The 19,468-nt window shown below is 33.0% G+C and overlaps 2 protein-coding genes and 1 long non-coding RNA gene across 4 annotated transcripts; 2 read left to right on the top strand and 1 right to left on the bottom strand.

Annotated features, from left to right (window-relative positions):
* Positions 1-425: 425 nt before the first annotated feature.
* Positions 426-9,109, top strand: LOC105336903 (beta-2 adrenergic receptor). Of its 2 annotated transcripts, none has more exons than XM_011441387.4 (2): positions 426-633; positions 7,861-9,109. In XM_011441387.4, exon 2 carries the CDS (start codon positions 7,861-7,863, stop codon positions 8,914-8,916), a length of 1,056 nt encoding a protein of 351 aa, XP_011439689.3. In that variant the 5' UTR covers positions 426-633; the 3' UTR covers positions 8,917-9,109. The 2 variants fall into 2 exon arrangements, with proteins under 2 accessions (XP_011439689.3, XP_011439690.3); XM_011441388.4 differs by lacking the exon at positions 426-633 and adding an exon at positions 6,822-6,860.
* A 1,200-nt stretch (positions 9,110-10,309) lies between these two features.
* On the top strand, positions 10,310-13,106 carry LOC109617500 (putative nuclease HARBI1). Its single transcript, XM_034463540.2, has 5 exons — positions 10,310-10,725; positions 10,925-11,027; positions 11,684-11,918; positions 12,204-12,461; positions 12,890-13,106. Exons 1-5 carry the CDS (start codon positions 10,507-10,509, stop codon positions 13,104-13,106), a joined length of 1,032 nt encoding a protein of 343 aa, XP_034319431.2. The 5' UTR covers positions 10,310-10,506.
* A 78-nt stretch (positions 13,107-13,184) lies between these two features.
* On the bottom strand, positions 13,185-15,380 carry LOC117692624 (uncharacterized). The gene is made up of 5 exons (XR_010709746.1): positions 14,387-15,380; positions 14,117-14,198; positions 13,834-13,899; positions 13,546-13,647; positions 13,185-13,322 (listed from the first exon to the last, which is right to left on the bottom strand). It is a non-coding gene; the product is annotated as an uncharacterized lncRNA (long non-coding RNA).
* Between the last annotated feature and the right edge of the window lie 4,088 nt (positions 15,381-19,468).

Here is a 19,468-nt window from a genome sequence, read left to right as displayed (position 1 = left end):
TGTCTGCTTTATATACACAACATAGTGGCAGATCATCAATCTTCAATCTTAGGAAGGGAAAAAAAAATCATTAATAAGTGTTTCTGGTTGGATCATTAATAATGTTCGGGTTTCTTCTTCATAGCAAAAGAATAAACAGTTCAATTTTCTCTATTTTATCATCAACTTTCTGCTGACGATTATTATAGTAACCAAATCTTTAAAGGTGTTAATTTCGCGTTTTTATGTTGTAATTATTCATTTATTTATTTATTTTTGCTACTGCGTATTCCATGTAATTGTTATTAATATGTTTCACATTATCTATTATTGATTGACATCTAAACAACCATACTGATTTCTTTCTTCTGAATAGTTTTCAGCATGAAATACAGTAGCGTAGAAACTACTGCTGGCGTTTATAAGACGAACTCGGCAGGCAAGCGAGCGATTTGCTGTTCGCGGCTTGGCTCACCAATTACTGTACAACAGGCACGTGAGCCGATACATCACTGGATGCCGTTTTATTAACATCAAACTAATAAAAAGGAGGCGGCGACTGTTATTCCTGATATCAGGGCTCTCCTCTTCTTTATCCTTCACTTCTGCTTTGACTCTGCATGGAAACTTGACAGAGATTGTATCAGTTTCAAGGTAAGACATGTTCCATATATATATTTCGTATATTTTCTTATTAATATTATATTCTTTTTTTACTTAATAATATAGAGAAATTGTTAGATATACTACTACTAGTAATATATAAAATAAACATTTTTTTGTCATAATAATAATTTCTCTGTAGAAGTGATAATAAATTTGAGGCTTGTGATTATATGAGGGAGTACAATGGAAATAAGACCAAGAAAAAGGGGGGGGGTCTTTTTTTTTTAAAACTAATTTTTACATGTATCCATTGACTGTATAGAAGCCACTTTAATAAAATGTTAGTTATAATTGAATTGATTACTATCATTATTAATGATTTTCATACCAGATATTTTCATTCGATATTATTTGCAAACGATATTTAGCTGCAGTCTAATGCGTGTTACATACAGCAAAACTTCATTAGCGTTAAGCCAAGCATGTAGTTGTTCTTAATGAAATATAAATTAAGTCTTTTCGTGTTTAGAAATATTTCTAGAATTAGATGATATTTTTTACTCTGGCATAACTTGAGGGAACACTTGCTTTAAAAACTTAAACGAGCAGCCATTTAAAAAAAGCAAAACTAAGAGCTTCGCATTCGTTATATATGTATTTCGTGTGAAATTTTAAGTGTGAGTGTGTGTATCGGTATGTTAGGGGGGAGAGGTGGGGGGAGGGGGGCTATCGAGGTCCGATATACATGTATATACCTCACGGCAAGGGCAAAAGTCACGAGATTCGATCATTACAGTCTAAAAATGAATATAACGACACTTGAATTTTGTGTAATCACTATTATTATAGGGGAACAACCTTTTATTACATTTCGTGTCTATTTGTGTTTCCAATGAAAAAAAAATATACCGATTAGGCTGAGTGGTCAAACAAATAAACCGTCACCGTCAGATCTGCCTTAAAATTTTACGAATTATACTTTTGGCCATACAGCACAAACATACCATTAACATTTTAGGATTAAAATTGAATATGTTTCTTTATCTATATCTATATATAGGGCTCTTCTTTTTTTTTTTAAAGAGATTTGATGTAACCTCAAAAATAGTCTCGACCATCCGTTCCTCTCAAGTTGCTTCATGACCTTGAGTCCAAATGCTCCAATTTAGTTAACACGATAAATATCTGTGTAATATAAAGGCACAGCAAGCAGAACAGAGACCGAAATTAGTCGCTATTCTTCGGCTCTATAAAAAATATTGGCGATGTAATTACGATTCAATAAGGTTATTGGGATTTTTTCAATGAAATTACCACGTATTATTAAAAATATATAACGGTGATTTCTAACGCGGTGCACTGTTCAAACGCTATGAAATCCTTATACAATACAATAGCAAGAACTAAAATAGCAACTCTTTATCGGCACTGAAAATACATGTATAATGACGAGGCTGATGAGTTTATCCGGGTTACTTTTTTTTCAATAGATATGACGAGATATTTTTATTTTGATCGCCAGACTCTGTTCGAGCCGGGGCATTTCCCTCAATATGAACCATTAACGATTCTCAGAGTATGGCACGAATATGGTGCACGCACATTAATGGAATATTTTTCACACATTTGTAAGAGTATAGTTATATAATCAGCATTTCAATACATCTGGGTCGTTTCAAATGAAATTTCCTCTAATGTTTAGAAAGGGTAATCTTTTGAGAACGTGTTTAACATGCCATGGATAACTGCTACTTTCTATATGTATTTTTTTTACTAGAACGTTGTCTTTAAATCAGAGTTTATATCACGGAAATAAATTATCAACAAGTGTCCCTTTGCCTGCGCTCAATTGTTAGTCCCAAGCAAAGATGCCTCATTTCTCAAACATTCATTTTTAGCCGGACTCTGGCTGTAGGTAGGCAGATCGCCAATGTTACTAAAGATAGTACAACTTCAAAGGTAAACAAAAAACCAAACAGCGTCAAAGTAAAAGCTTCCGCTATACCAAATAATTACACAAAGAGCCACGTTTTTTAATTTCTTTTTTAGTTTTCTTATCAATAACGTGTTTTAAAAACAAGACTATGCATTTTGGACACATACAAAGCGCATGAATTTCCATGAACTACTTCGCTTCGCGATGAACAAATGGGGATTGAATATATTACGCTTGTTGCAAAATTCAAGGCAGCAACTGTTGAACTTTTTTCTACTAGACAGACATATTTTTGTTTATAGCACTTTACAAAATCTGGTCGCTCTCTGACGCTTTGGCGATATTAAAAGCATGAGAGAGAGAGAGAGAGAGAGAGAGAGAGAGAGAGAGAGAGAGAGAGAGAGAGAGATTTCAGTCTTTACTACACAATATGCATAAAGACACACCAAAAGAGCCCGGCTTTCAGTACTTCAATACTTTGATTTTTTACTAGTAATTTTTATCTCCGTTTTGTTTTAATTTCATTAGTATTAACTTTTTAATATAATACCACGAGTCCGTTAATTAAAGTACTTAATACAAAAAAATATCAACCGTAATGTAATTTGAGTCAATGACGCCATTAGGTATAGTTTAATTGAAATTTGAAATAAAGTTAGAGATATATAAGTGTATAAGACATGTGACTAAATGTCAACAGTCTAGCAGACGCGTGCCAATCTTTATTGATGGAGATAATCGTCCTCTAGGTATTACCCTGCAATTTTCACTTATATGATTATGGCTGACCTTGTACACATGTTCCTTTAGTCACGTGCACCAATATCTTGTTTTATATGTAGCCATAAAAACCAAAATACAAAACCAAAAAAAGTATGTGCATGTTTTATATCTCTCAAACAATATCATTGGTACATGAAAGAAACAAGAAAATTCACACAAAGACATGAGGCAGGATATTTATAATTATCTAAAAAAAATTTTTTTTTGGGGGGGGGGGTGGGGGTTGGGGGTGGGGGTGGATTAAAATTATTTTATAGTTTCAGTGCGAGCGTCATAATTAGCTAATTTATGCAGTATCAATTTAGATTAATATTATTTATCTATATACGTATTTGCATTACACATGTATTATTTACTATATGGAGGTTGCTAGAAATCGTAGGAAAAATGTTTTAATTTCAAAATTCTAATTGAATACTGAAATAAAAAAATTCTAAAAATAGAACGCTAATTCTAATTTCAAAATTCTTTCATAAAATTTATACTAAATATACTAAATGGATCATTCAATATTGCAGTTTTTTCTTTGCTGTTGAATGGCTGCCCCCCCCCCCCCCCCTTCACCCGGCTCGACTTTTTTTTTTAATCGAAAAACCAATACCTTTGTTTGGTTTACAGCCTGTATTTAGGACCAAGATCCCTCTACAATTCGAATATGCACACTGTGTACATATATATCGTTTGTATTTTATAGTTTATCTAAGGTTCAATAACAAATTACTAGTATGCATGTATAATGAATGAAATCACATATCAAACTGATGTCTTTTCACGCTTCAAAACAATTTATAATCTGATGAACAATGATTTCCTTGAGAACACTCCTTCCCGACCCTGTTTTTCCTCTATTTTTATAAACAACTAATAAAAAATACAATGTACTAGCCGTTTAAATTATTGATCGCCTCTGTATACATGTAATTAACCTTATATATAACTTACTAAAACATATTATCATTATTTTCTACGCCATTTTTTTGTTCAATATTCGAGATAAGACAGTTAATTGCATGAATTCCGGTATGTACAAGTTCAGACATACTCTCCTGAGAATGTCTCTCGAGCTCCTCTTAGATGCGCCCCAAACCCGTGTATGTGTTGATACATTTAGCCTCATTTCTCAATATTATAACACATACATCAAAGAACATTACAACATTCCGCCTGATTAGAGGCATACTTGGCTCGATAGTGGTTCCAATTAGATTTCCAGGATGCCACCACAAACTCCCCATTGTTCGTCAGCCATCGCTACAATCGCTTGACATCCAAGTTTCTGTTATTTTCAGTCTAGCTTGTGCCCTATCTCCGTCTAGCGTAGAATAAATGGATCCTATTAAGAGGAGCAAAACATTTCTCTTAGGCTTATGAAATCACTGGTACTTTTTCTGTGATAAAGTTTACCTCATGGAATCGTAGTTTTTATACTATTAGGTGAAGGGTTATTACAGAAACAAGCGCCTGTGCTTATAATATACTATCAAACGATGTGTATACTTAGTATATACTAGATGAAACTTTTTTTTACAATTTGATGCTGGTCTGAAGTTTAAGGAGAAAGACCCCGAATTTTCCCATAGGGCTATTGACCTACAACTTATTCGCAATATGCCGGAGATTACAACTGAAACCCAAGACATAAAAAAAGAAGAATATACGCAATTGTCAAATCCGCCTGCCAGAAGAAAATGGTTCGTGTGTAATTGAATTTGGAAAATTAATTTAATATTGGAGGATTGATTCTTTGGATAAACTTACCACCCCTTCTTTCCAAATTAAAACAAACGTTATCTATATTGCAACGAAGACACTTTAGGAGAGTATATTAAAACTTATTCCATATGCGATCTATACGTCGCTGTAATTCTATACTATTGCAAGTTCGAACGATGTAACATGATGAAACCAAGTTGAGCCGGTAGCTACCAGTTGGCGTGATGATAAAACAATTGTGATTTAATTAAAAAAGGTAAAATTCAATATCCATTTTGTTGAAAATAATGTGTAATATCATCACTCTAATACAACAAGATGAAACAATTTAGTTTAGCAGGTTTAGCAGTTTTCGTTTCTGCGAAATACAGAGATTATAATTGTCTGATTAAAAAAAAAAGATTTTGGAGGATAATAAATCTTCATATTTCCCTAGCCTTACCATCATGCAATAAATATTTACTGTTATTTAAGTACTTTTATATATACATATATACAATATAAAAATTAGATGATTTGTTTGTATATTCAAACCAAAAAAACCTTTTGCGAGTATTTAATGATTGCATTTACAAGAATTTAAAAAAAATAATAAAACCAACCATTTCTTTAAAAAATAAGCCATTACAACCGTTGCAAAGAATAATGCGACTTTTCCATTCTGAAATATTTCGTTATTGAAATGCTAAACTGCGTATAATTGTAGTAGAACTATCACTAGTGGTTTACCTACATAATTTTTGGACCCAATAGCATATTAATGATTTTATACATTAAAATTTTGAAATTTGATAGAATTAAAAACTATCTATAATAAAAGATCATTTTGAATTCTACTTTAAACTTTAAACAAACACTTTAATAACAGTTAAACCGAATTAAAAATTGCCATTAACTATAAAATTTAGAGAATCAAACACTTGTTTTCGATTTTTTCATTAAAAGCAATTTTTCTTTTAATTTTGAATTATCTTAGAGTACTAGTATTTGAATAATCTTGTTTTTGAAATTTTGAAACGTCACGTAATTAAAATTATTGAAAGTATAAATCAGTTTGTACATCCTCATTGCATGTATTTGTCTCTTCAAAAGGATATAGCTAATTGATTAGAAGAGGTTCATATTGAGTTTATGTCTAGATTAACGTGACATCTTCCACACCTTTGCGTTGGCATGTAATTAAAAATAAACCACGAATGCGACTTATAAAGTGAGATAAATAAATTTTCATTAAAAATCGTGATATTATGTTTTTCTTTCGTAAACTTTCTTCGCGTACATCAGCGATACAACACCTACAAAACACACACAACCACACAAAAAAAGAAAATCAGTTTGTACATCAAATACATGTATTTGTCTCTTCAAAAGGATGTAGCTAATTGATTAGAAGAGGTTCATATTGAGTTTATGTCTAGATTAACGTGACTTCTTCCACACCTTTGCGTCGGCGTGTAATTGAAAATAAACCACGAATGCGACTTATAAAGTGAGATAAATAAATTTTCATTAAAAATCGTGATATTATGTTTTTCTTTCGTAAACTTTCTTCGCGTACATCAGCGATACAACACCTACAAAACACACACAACCACACAAAAAAAGAAAATACGTTTATTTACATTCCATTATCTTTTGACGTATGAATGAAATTTGCATAAATGATATGTTAATGAGAAATACGAATTTATACCTGTGTTTGTCTCAAAGTTAGCTATGTGTTAGGAATGTGCATAAAATTATATAAATAGCGGAGTGCTGATATGAAACTTTGTCTTTCAAAACAAACTGCAGGAGAGCGATGCATTGAACTACCGGAGTTCGACGTGGGCTTATATTAAAGGTATCAATTTTGTATTTGCCATTTACACTGAAAGACATTGCAAAATGACAATGTAAAGAAAATTTTGTAAACCTGATTCTTGTCTGTCTAAACCACATATCTAACGGTGGATTGTGATTTTTTTCCCGAGAGAGAGAGAGAGAGAGAGAGAGAGAGAGAGAACGAGAACATCGTAAATCTTCTGTTTTTTTCTTGCACCGATCATTTCTAGAATGCCTACTTTGAGACAGTGGCATATTCAATAAGATTAATATTTGTTCAACTACACTGTGTTTTATAATGATCTAAATGTAAATACATTGATCGATTTGTTGATTGTAAAAATGATTTAACATCGTACGTAATGCAGTTGTTTTCTTTGTTGTAGATATGATTTAAATTTTATTTATTTTAAGAAAAATTCCATTAAAATATTTAATTCATAACACATTTTTTCTACATAATTCCACAAAGGACAGTGATAATTTAATAAAACAACGATACAAAATGTTCATAAAAGGGCATGGTCACGATTTTAATTAAAAAAATCCATTATTATTCTTTTCTTGTTTTCTTATTCTTATCCATTGCTTTTTAAATGAATTTCAAATGAAAAAAACCATCATCTGAGTGTTTGTCGTATATTTATTTAAGCAAGATACAGAGCTCATAATTCTTTGCTTCATGAAGGATGCTCGTGCCATTGCAATACTGAAGCAGTGTAATTATTAAAACGGAAAACTAAATTTTGATAAAAATCGTGACCATGCCTCTTTAATGCGTCTTTCATAGCCCCAATTGTTTTAGAATTTTTAAAGGTAATTTCAAGAGTTAATTGTCACAAGAAAGATTTAGTCAAAAGATCAAAAACGACAGTCATCCCTTTTCAATTGCAACCTCTGGGACACAGCATACTTTAACATAACATCCTGCAATGTCTCACTACTTAACAATGTGTGGTCGTAAATGTCCAGATTAAAATGTCAACCTTTTTTTAAAAAAATATCCTTTCATTTTGCAGATGAACAACAACTCCCTCTATGAACACAACAGTATTTACATGTATGACTATGCTGCCAATTCTAACTGGACTTCGTTTATACTGGAAATAGGAAAAGCACATGAGGTGCATTCCCAACCTATTGCTGTATATGCCATCATTCTGACTTGTCTTTCAACAATTGTGAACTCCGTCCTATGTTATGTGACACTTGTGACCCGAGAATTACGACGCCAACCCCTGTACGCATGCGTGTTCAACTTTTGCTTTATGAACTTACTCATGGGACTGTTCGTGACATCTTTGGTTGTGTATCATGAACTGAGTCCCACGTGGAAGCTGGGACTGTTTGTTTGTAGGGCCTGGGTCATTCTGGATGTCTTTCTTCCTTTCACGTCTTTCATGACACTGATGCTTATGTCCATTGACCGTTTCTTTTACGCCCGTTTCCATTCCTTCTACCAATCGGCGAAATTCCGATTTCAGAGAGAAATCTACCTTCTTATTCCTTGGATCATCGGAATGGTGGTGGTGATTCCACTGTGGGTCGGCGGATTTCAACAGTCGCCGATAGAAATGACAGACATGTGTGTCTTTGGCTTGGTGGACGAAGCTTCGGTAGCATCGCCTATACTGGTCTTCTTTCTACCAGCCTTTTTCCTGATCTTAGTGATGATCGTTACCCATTTCTTCTCTTTCCGCAAAATCACACGAGCTAGCGCTAGATCAATAAGCAGTCGCTCAGCCGGGACGCCCAGAGACCAATATGGGTATTATGCGTACGAAAACAACTTTTCAGCTGTGACTCTGTATCTTATAAATGTGACGTTTCTGATCATGTGGTCGCCCTATCACATGATGAGCCTCCTTCTGGCTATGTGTTTGCATTGCATGCCGCCTTACTCGCTCATCGTGGGGTTCACGTACATGGGGACTACCGCCAGCTCCATCATCTCGTTCCTGTGGCTAACTGACTACCATGTTCGATATTCCTTGAAACACGTGATATGTGATCGGTTTAAGAAAGTAAAACATACTCCTTCGAACAACGTTTCGCTTACGCTGTTGGAAGCATGAAAAAAAAAACTGTGACTTGAACAGTGAACTATACAAGAGACCTCTTGAGTACTACAACAGAAACATTTTTGTTTGGTGATTATACAAACATGTTGCACTTCAAATGTATCACTTTAAGAATGCACCTACACATGTTTAAACACTTATATAGCTCATTGCTTGACGAGGTAAATAAATAACTTTTAACAATGTTGGAGTATTGTTTGCATGTAAAGTGTTTACATCAAAATGAATTCGTAAAATTTTTATAGAGAATGTTACTTCAAAATAACAAGATTACCTAAAGAAAATATTCATTAATTTATATAGAGGTAAACTTACAATATTTGCTCTTCAAACTAGTTTCTCTTTGAAATTAACTCTTTAAAAAATTCTTCACAAACAAAATCTCTCTCTCTCTCATAGATAGAAAGAAAGAGAGAGAGAGAGAGAGAGAGAGAGAGATAGGACTGAGAGAATGACGGGTCCGTTTTCTTCGTTGGTGAATTCTACAGAAGAACAAAAAATGTACTGAACATAAATCATTTAGTAAGATATTTAAAAACAAAAATAAATATGAATAATAAATAAGATCGGTTGAATATGTATGTTAATGCAATACTTTCAGATGCATGCCTGTTATGATATATATATCCTTAATGTTTTAGCTGTATACGCTGCTTTGCAGGAGAGCCAGTTGTAGACAATTTCACTAAGCAAATTAATCTAAAGATAACTATTTATACGTATATATACCACAGTCTCCGGTTTTTAATAGGATATTTATGTGTGTACAGCACTGCATGGGGTAACGTGCTCGGATTTCAGAACTAACGAATCAAAACAACTGAATTAATTCACAAATAAATTTTTCACATAGCACACGTGTATCAGAATAATAGACAACTCGCCCAAGGCATAGTGTTTGAAATAAATACTTATTCTAGTTAAAACTAACTATTCTTTTATTTGAAAATTGAAAAGAATTCGCAATGTCTTTAAATCGCCGACTACCAAAAAGAGCGAAAGGAGCAAAATAAAACGGGGACGAATATTTCCCATTGTTTTCTCCCAGGCCGAAATGTCAAACCTTCATTGGTTAAAACAAGACATTGTCATATCAGAAATATTCCCATTTCCGGCTGTTGGATTTAAATATATATTATGACCGCCTAGTATTTGAAGTAGTTGCCTTTAAAATTAGTTTTAAATTACAGTAGCGGCCCTTTGAAACGTCACTTGTGGCTAAGGAAACCCCCCCCCCCCCCAAAAAAAAATAAATAATGGGAGCGTCAAAATTAGCTCAAAACTCTGCGAAGGAAAGAGAGAAGGCTTCTAAAATTAGATAGCAACAAAATAAGAGTGCAGCTTGAGGATTCTCAACAAGGAATTGAAAAGTGAGAACGGTAAATTTGAAGAGATCTGGGGCCCGTTTCACTAAAAGGCGTACGCCTGACTTAACTCTACGCCCGGCGTAAGTCCGGACTTACGTCTAACATTTGGACTAAGGTCCGTTTCACTAAAGGGCGTAACTTTGCGCCAGCCTTAAATTAAGACAAAAATCTACGGCTGGTCTAAGGCAGGCTTAACTATAGACGTAAACATTGGATAATGGCGACTTTCTGGCTGCTTCGCAGAAGAAGAAGGGAAACACCTCGGAGAGAACGCGTTTTTCGGGACAGAACCAACCCTCTCGAGTATCTTGATGATATAGATCTCGTAAGTAGGTATAGGTTCCCGGGAAGAGTCATTCGAAAACTGATAAATCATGTTGACCCTATTGTGAGGCGACCTACATACAAAAGTCATGCCATTCCCACCCACATTCAGGTACATGTATATGTGAATGCTTACTGTAGCATTGTATGCTTCTTAAATGTCCACACATATATAAACAAATACTGACGCATGGATTCACATGATATGACAAATATCATGGGTTTTACAATGCACCTATTAATATAATTAAACTACATTTGCATACTTATTTATACATGTATATATAAAGATACACATAAACATCTTGCAGGTACTTATCACCTTAAGATATCTGTCAAAGGCGGACTTCTTTTCGGAAGTAGGCGACCTTCATGGCGTTTCCAGATCATCCGTATCCCGAGTAGTACATACAGGTTGTATACTTCATTATTTTAACTTTAAAATGATGTTAACTCTATTTTTATTAAAAATTATTGCAGGCACATAGCATCGTTGATGTGGAGATTTGACCCCTTGAATGTTTTAACATTTTGTCCCCTGCATTCACAAATGATAATAAAAGAAAAAGTGAGCAAGTCAACACATCCCACGCCCCTCCCCTCTTAATATTTGACAATGTCATGCAAAATAAATGGCATGTTACACATTAAATACACACAAGTAATTCAAAATGAGGCATAATTCCAAAGTAATCGTTACATGTATTAAAACTCCGTGCAATTATTGAGTCTTTATTTTGTACAGATAAAATTAATATAATAAAACGTACCGAAATTCCCAGAAAAAAAGGAATCGGAATTTCTTTGTAATATGCGCCTACACAATGTGTTCTCAATAACTGCAAAGTTTTACGAAATTAGGTTTAGCAGTTTCAGAAAAGTGACAATTGCAAGTACTATGGGGTATACTGATAATACTAATTATAATAATAATATGTACATGTTTGTATACACTATCCTTCATGTTTCTACATGCCTGTAATACATTTAATCAGTTGTACATTGCCTTTTCAAATATTCTTTATATATCATTAAGGGTTTTAACGCAGATTCGTCATATTGTTATACAGTGTGCAGTGCAATAAATACAACAGTAGACAACATAAAGTTTCCAGTTACTGCCAATGAATTACGCCATGTAAAATCTGAGTTCTATGACATTGCCAAATTTCCAAATTGCGTTGGTGCAATCGATGGTACTCTAATACCAATTAAGGGCATGAGTGGACCACAGGAGCCTGCTTTTGTATGCAGAAAAAACTTTCATGCCTTAAATATTCAGGCAGTAACAGATTCCAATATGAGGTATAAACGGTATTGATCGAAACATAAATACTAGCACATCATTTTTATGTAATAGAAATACCCTTTTATACGCCAAAACTTCAACAGGAGAAAATTATAATATTTGATATATCGTCAAAAGGGTTATTAATAAATGAAATAACAACCTTTGAAAATGTAAATGTTGTCAATTTTGAAATAACTTTATTGCACCAAATATAACCAAACAAATATAACAAATATAAGAATGCTAATTGTTTGCTTACATATGTATAAAGGATGAAAAATTGGTTGATATTATTTCAGATTTCTTCAAATCAATACCTGTTTTCCCGGGGCAACTCACGACTCTTTCGTTTTGAGCAACTCGGGATTGTCAGGTGTTATGGAACATCTCGAAGGGGGTGGGTGGTTACTTGGGGATTCTGGATACCCTCTCAAGGAATGGCTCTTAACGCCATTCTTATCCCCAGCCAATCAACACGAAGTGAATTACAACGAGGCCCATGGAAAGACTCGTGTTGTCATAGAAAAATCGTTTGGGGTATTAAAATCCAGATTTAGGTAATTTAAACGCAATTTTTCGTTATATATCTTTATATGTCATATTTGCAAGCAAGTGTTTTATTTCAAACGTTCATTACGATAAAACGCGACCTTAAAGTTTTTTTTATTTGAGAAAAAAATGTATATCTATTGCAATCATAAATAAACCTTGTTACGATTTTATTGTGAATTCATTTAAAATTCTGTGGGCCAATTTTCTTAGATTGTGGGTTTTTTGGTTATTCGTGGAGATGTAATTTCGTGTATGGGTCGGTTTTCAGTTTCAGTAACAAAGATATCTATTTCTAAATTTCCTTTCTATGAAGATGTAAATTCGTGGTGGTGGTGGTGGTGGTGGGGGGGGGATACCACCGAATATCTCGAAAATTGAGCCACCACGAATTCTAATGATTCCACAGTATTTACATTCAAGTAAATCTTTGCAGGTGTTTACATCGAACTGGAGGAGTGCTCCCCTTTTCACCAAGTAGATGTTCTCAAATTATTCAATGCTGTATCCGGCTTCATAATTTAGCTGTTTCAGAGAAAGTTCCCTTACTTGAGGGTGTGGTTGTACAGAATATCAATGACAATGCCGTGTTTAACGCAAACGCACCAAGGAGAGCACAGGATGTGCGCATTCAAGTTGCAAATTTATTTTAACAATTCATCTATTCATTAAATCACACACTTACATTGTAATAAAGAACATGATTACTTTATCATTTTGTGTTCAAATTTATTAAATGCCAAATTTTTTTTCAAATGCCGCCGCTATCCTCTCTAGGGCATCTGCCTTTCTCTCCTCCGCGATGGCTCTTCTCTCCTTCACTTCAATCAGATTCAGCATAAATGCGGCGTCGGGGTCGCTGGCCGTGTCTTGATTTTTAATGAAAGTTTTATAATCAGAACAATGTCAATTGAAACAGAAGAAAATAAAATAAAATCATATGTGTAATATGAATAGTTAAAAGCGCATGAATGAAGTTTAAACAGTTCACTAGGGGTTTTTTCTTAACAAAAAACGCGAAAATTAAAAATGAAGGAATGTTAAATACATTTTTAATTCATTTTCATAGCGTTGACATTGTTTATTTTTTACCTTTACGTTTAGATCCATACAGAGTTGAAGCTAAGAATGTGTCGGTGGAAGGCCCGGACACATGTACACTTGGAGCTTCTTCCGGAACATCAACTTCTTCTACTATATACAAACATACATTTTTTAATTTGAAAAAAAAAATCAATATTTCAAATCTACCACTTATTTGTTCCGCGTGTGAAGAACATGCATATCAAAATTTGACAATCTATAATAAAAATGTTTTTATTTTTAATGATTTTAAATTTTTAAGTATATTATATAATATGTATATATAATTATACAAACCAATGAAGGATGGCATTCCAGCGGAAATTTCCGATGGGACTGCAGTGCATGATAAGGCTAAGTTATCTGTTACAAAGCAATGCTAGTATTTAGATATTATATATTTTAATTTTTTTATACTACAACTACTATATACTACAATAATACTAAATATACAAAGCATGGAAAATCAAATAGTATATATGAAGCAAAAGTCGGGAAGGCAACATTATGAGGTTATAAAAATACATGTAGTGAACGTATGTTTACAATGTACATGCATGTACCATGTATTTATACATACTTGTTTCAGAATTACTGGCAAAGGCAGTATCAACCCCTCCGTCAATCCCAGAGATAAGTTCATCCGGTATAATTGACAAAATCTAGCAATAAAAACAAGAAAATAGTGGTTGCCTTTTTCAATTTATTAATCTAAACGGTGCGAAACATTAATGAAAAAATAATTATGTCAGTATCGGAAACTCATCTTAGCAACGATCGAAATGGTTTTTTTTCGGATACGTAATACATATAATTATATAAATTTTGGTAAATATTAGAAAACACATACGTCAAGTTCCCATGCCTTGAATACAGATTCCGGGGGAGGCCCTCCGCCCGTTCTCTTCGTCTGGTATTTTCTACTGGCTTCTTTCTTCTTTACAATGGATCTTGCATCTTTCCATTTCTTTTTTATTTCTTCTGTTTCCCTCTTGCACAAGGCAGAGGAAGAATTTATTCTGCAGTAAAATTTTAACACTAAATATATTTTTGAATCCCCAGTCTACCTTCATTTGTATATTTTTTGTTAGAAATTAAAAAAATATATAAAAATACACAAAACCTAAATAACATTCCTATTTTTACCAATTTAGTTAGGTTTTTGACCATAAATATACATTATATGTAACACGAAGACATGAACAAATTGTAATCAAATCAAAGATGTTATTATATTTGTTGATCGTTATTTTAAAAACCTAAATGCTTACTGCTTTGTGATGTCTTCCCATAGAGCTTTCTTTTTCTCGTTTGTCACGGATGCCGACAGTTTTGCAAATAATACCTCTTTGTTTTCAATTACACAAGATGTTAGAATTTTCATTTCATCATCAGTCCAGTTTGGCTTACGTTTTTTACTCTCCGAAGACATTTTGATTGTGCAGAATCAATAGCGAATATTGCAGACGACAATATCGATATTTACATGTTTGTTTGTTACGAAATTCACATTATTAAAGAAAACGCTATGGAAATCAACATGACAGATCAGAGAGAGAGAGAGAGAGAGAGAGAGAGAGAGAGAGAGAGAGAGAGAGAGAGGGGGGGGGTTTCTTAAACCTTTATTTCACTACAAAACACAGTTGCGAATGTATTCCTTTCAACATAATTCAATCTACGATTTATTTTCAATCTAAATATGTTTTAACGCTTTTAAGTTTTTATTATAGACTTCAAAACAAATATTGCAATAAATAATAAAGAAGAGTATGTGATCTTTTCCATATATCTTTTCAATGAACATCAAACAAATTTCTCTCTCTCTCTCTCTCTCTCTCTCTCTCTCTCTCTCTCTCTCTCTCTCTCTCTCTCTCTCTCTCTCTCTCTCTCTCCGTTTATGATATGTATGCGCATGAGCATAAGCTCGTTGTCAAGGACGTAAGTCTGGCCTTAACTTAGTCCGATACTAGTATTTACGGCCAGGCGTACGCCTCTTAGTGAAACGCAACTTACGCCGGACTAAATTTTGGCGTACGCCTCGAGGCCTAACTTAAGTTTGGTCGTATCTTACGCCTTTTAGTGAAACGGGCCCCTGCTGTGTAAAATTGGACGAGATGTAAGGCCATTTTAACATGAACTTGCGTAGATCATCGCTTTTTGTAAATTAATTCCTTATCTAATAGTCCTCGAGAAAACGAAACACTTCGTTTGGTTTGATTCCTACTGCCTTGGAAAATATATCGGGTTGATCAATCTCATAGACGGCTCGGCTAGCTTTGTTTCACCGTCTATGAGATTGATCAACCCGATATATTTCAGCAGTCAGTCAGTAACAAACCTAATTAAGTAATAGTACACGGTATATTTTCTTGCTTCAGGAATAGGATACATTCAACAAGAATGTCATACAATCATCATCAGATCAGAAGTATTATGGTTTTATCATTGGAGTTTCCGAGACATTAAAGGGACATGGTCACGATTTTATTCTATTATTCTGTTTTCATTATTCACAATGCTTTAGGAAAGCATTAATTTTCTAATGATCAAATGAAATTTGAGAGTCAGTCGTAAAGTTATAAGCAAGACACAGGGCTTAAAATTCTTTGTCTTGTAAACAAGGCTCGTGTCCTGTTTTTGTTTTTGTTTATATAGGTTCACTATACCAGTAAACAATCTTTTTTAAGCTGATTTGTCTATCTTCTTATTCATTTAAAGCATAAATAAACAGTTCCTAACGTTTGACACATTCATATTATGTCTAAAATTGGAATTTTCACTTAAACATTCAAAATGTAAACAAAAGCTTACAAAAACAAAAACAAATTGCAAGCTAAGTTATAAGCAAGACACAGGGCTTAAAATTCTTTGTCTTGTAAACAAGGCTCGTGTCCTGTTTTTGTTTTTGTTTATATAGGTTCACTATACCAGTAAACAATCTTTTTTAAGCTGATTTGTCTATCTTCTTATTCATTTAAAGCATAAATAAACAGTTCCTAACGTTTGACACATTCATATTATGTCTAAAATTGGAATTTTCACTTAAACATTCAAAATGTAAACAAAAGCTTACAAAAACAAAAACAAATTGCAAGCTCTGTTACTTGCTTATAACTCAACGAATGACACTCAAATTTTGGTTGCCTATTAAAAATGCCTTTCTAAATAACTGTAAACATTAAAATCGGAAAAATAATTTTTGACCAAAATCGTGACCATGCCCCTTTAAAAGAAACTTCAGAGTGATGGTTCCGTGTTTTGCACAAACTTTATATACTAGTACAGCATTATTGCCCAAAATTATGAAGGGTCTTCAGCTTAAGTCAAAATTTCATTCATTTATTAAATACTTTTAATTTGATCAATGCTCAAAATGTATATATAGAATATAACAAAACATGTAAAGCTATCCTTAATTGCATTTTGAATTTTATTGGAAAGGCTTAAAAACAATTAAATTATTTGTACAAAGTACAAAACTTTTTACGTTTTTGACTGCTTTCGAGAAAATAGAGAATGATGTTTGTTGGTTTTTTTTTTTTAAATATTTACATTTCGGCATTAATTTCCTTTCGCCTTGACATATTCAACAAAAGGACAGTTATATCTTATTTTTGTTTCTATGTATTCAATTGCTTCTTGTGCATTAGTATTGCCCAGGCGCTCTTAGACCGCCAGTCCTGTAGACATTTATATACCTGTAAAAATTTAAGGCCATTCCAAGTTTTTTCTATGTTTAGCGTCCGCGGACGGATTGGTTTTGAGATGTAAAAATAAAAAAACAAAAAACAAAAAAAAAACCACAATGGTTGTTCAAAAATTTAGATTGCTTTTCCATATGTCGGGCTAAGGATCGCATTTTTAAATCCGGATCAGAAATCAAATATAACAACATTCAAAATGGAAATCATATAGTAGGTATTTGTTATTTTTGTTACAAAATGAAGAAAATACTTCAAAACATATAACAAATTTTATTTTGTTGAACCTTTAAAGGGGCATGGTCACGATTTTGGTCAAAAATTATTTTTTCGATTTTAATGTTTAAAATGCTTCAGTGATGCATTTTTAATTGGCAACCAAAATTTGAGTGTCATTTGAAGAGTTATAAGCGAGCCACAGAGCTTACAATTCTTCGCTATGTAAACAAAGACTTTGTTTACATTTTGAATGTTGATGTGAAAATTCCAGTTTTAGACCTAAAATGAATGTGTTAATCGTTAGGAACTGTTTATTTATGCTTAAAATGAATAATAAGATCAACAAACCTGCTTGAAATTTTTTTTTACTGGTATATTGATCCCATGTAAACAAAAACAGGGCACGGGCCTTGTTTACATGACGAAGAATTGTGAGCCCTGTATCTTGCTTAAAACTCAACGACTGGCACCCAAATTTCAATTGGTCATTAGAAATGCATCCCTAAAGCATTGCAAATAATAAAAACAGAAAAATGAAATTTGACCAAAATCGTGACCATGCCCCTTTAAAAAAATTTTTCTAAGGTTTGTGGGTTTTTTCCTGATAGAAAGATAGGTTTTTAAGTTTTGGGTGGACGCTAAACAAAGAAAAAACTTGCAATGGCCTAACGCTTGACACACCTAAAGTCTACCATTGGTTGGTCTTGTTCTTCAAAATGTGGATTGTATGTTATGTCAATATTTTTCTCTTACTGTTCTTTTTTATTCACATTTATCTGCTGACATTTTGCTAGAAATCCCAGTTTGAAGATCAATGATCAAGATATAATTATATGTTTTCGAACAAGTTATTTTCTTTCTTTCGATGATAATTACTTGTAACTAAAAGAGAAAATTGCGGAAGTAGAATGCTGAAAATCTAGCAGATGCAATTCAGTTGTGTTCTGGAAAGATCAGCATCATTATTGATTTTCCTACTATTATTTCAACATGATTTCTGTGTTGTTGTTTTTTTCGGGTTTTGTTTTTGTTTGTTTTATTCATTTTTTTTGTTTATGACGAAAACAGCTTAACAAGTGCACAGGTTCCTCCCGAATTTAGACTACGCATTACGTTTTGTTGATTGATTGCTCAAAACGTATTTGTCTGGTTTTATCATGAAGATTAATGAGCGATTACTGACATGAAAACATTTATTTCATCGAACTATTTTCAATTTACTCCTTATTCGGGATGAACAGTATTGTTTGGTGCAATGTGTAACAAATTGTACTATTGATTCCTTGTGTATTAAACAGATAACCCTGATCCTATGAATGTATTGGTTATACAGAATAACGTTGTTGTTGCTGCATTTTTATTGTAAGTACGTGCAATATCAAACGATAGGTGGATGTTTTTAAGTATTTTCTGATACGATAAAAATATTTTCTTTCAAATCAAGTTACATATAAACATGCCGTGTGTTCTTGAATGTATTTCTAAAAAAATTCTGGCTGAACAGACTAATTTAATTTTTACCAATAAGATTGTCTGATAAGCGATTGGTCTCGACTAATACCGGAAAAGAGTAATGTTATTATGTACAAGCAATTATTAACGTCTTTGGAATGAATTACTGAAATTTTATTTATATATATGTATATATTAGTGACAGTAATGTACAAAGAAGAGAAAAAGAAAAACATTTCATCCGTATTTTTAAACCCAAACTGAACTGTTTGTAATAATAATGTATTGAATTGTATGTTATCTACTATGTTGCAAATTATATTTTTTTCCGCTAAATCCAGGTTTGACGTCATAATAGACATTGCCGTTCAACGTTCAAGTTTTTTGACGTCACGTTACTATGTTACCATTATATAGCTTCTGAAGATTTTAAAATGAAAGCGCTTAAGCTATATTGAACGTTTTTCGTGTTTTCTTATTTAATTTTCATCTATGTATGTATATATATATTAAATGACATTAAAGGTGATATCTCTGTTGCTCTGTTATGTAGTTTTGTA

The sequence above is a fragment of the Magallana gigas genome, chromosome 9 (assembly GCF_963853765.1).
Source record: "Magallana gigas chromosome 9, xbMagGiga1.1, whole genome shotgun sequence".
In the NCBI taxonomy this organism is placed as follows: Eukaryota; Metazoa; Mollusca; class Bivalvia; order Ostreida; family Ostreidae; genus Magallana; species Magallana gigas.
Note: the sequence above shows the minus strand (reverse complement) of the source record. Positions and strands in the feature narration are given on the sequence as shown.

What these genes read in the sequence shown, in the direction of transcription:
- LOC105336903 (XM_011441387.4), top strand. Translation starts at nt 7,861, where the DNA reads ATGAACAACAACTCCCTCTATGAACACAACAGTATTTACATGTATGAC.
- LOC109617500 (XM_034463540.2), top strand. Translation starts at nt 10,507, where the DNA reads ATGGCGACTTTCTGGCTGCTTCGCAGAAGAAGAAGGGAAACACCTCGG. An exon ending in ATCCCGAGTAGTACATACAG is followed by an intron (nt 11,028 to 11,683) that starts GTTGTATACTTC and finishes ATTGTTATACAG; the next exon opens with TGTGCAGTGCAATAAATACA. An exon ending in GTAACAGATTCCAATATGAG is followed by an intron (nt 11,919 to 12,203) that starts GTATAAACGGTA and finishes ATATTATTTCAG; the next exon opens with ATTTCTTCAAATCAATACCT.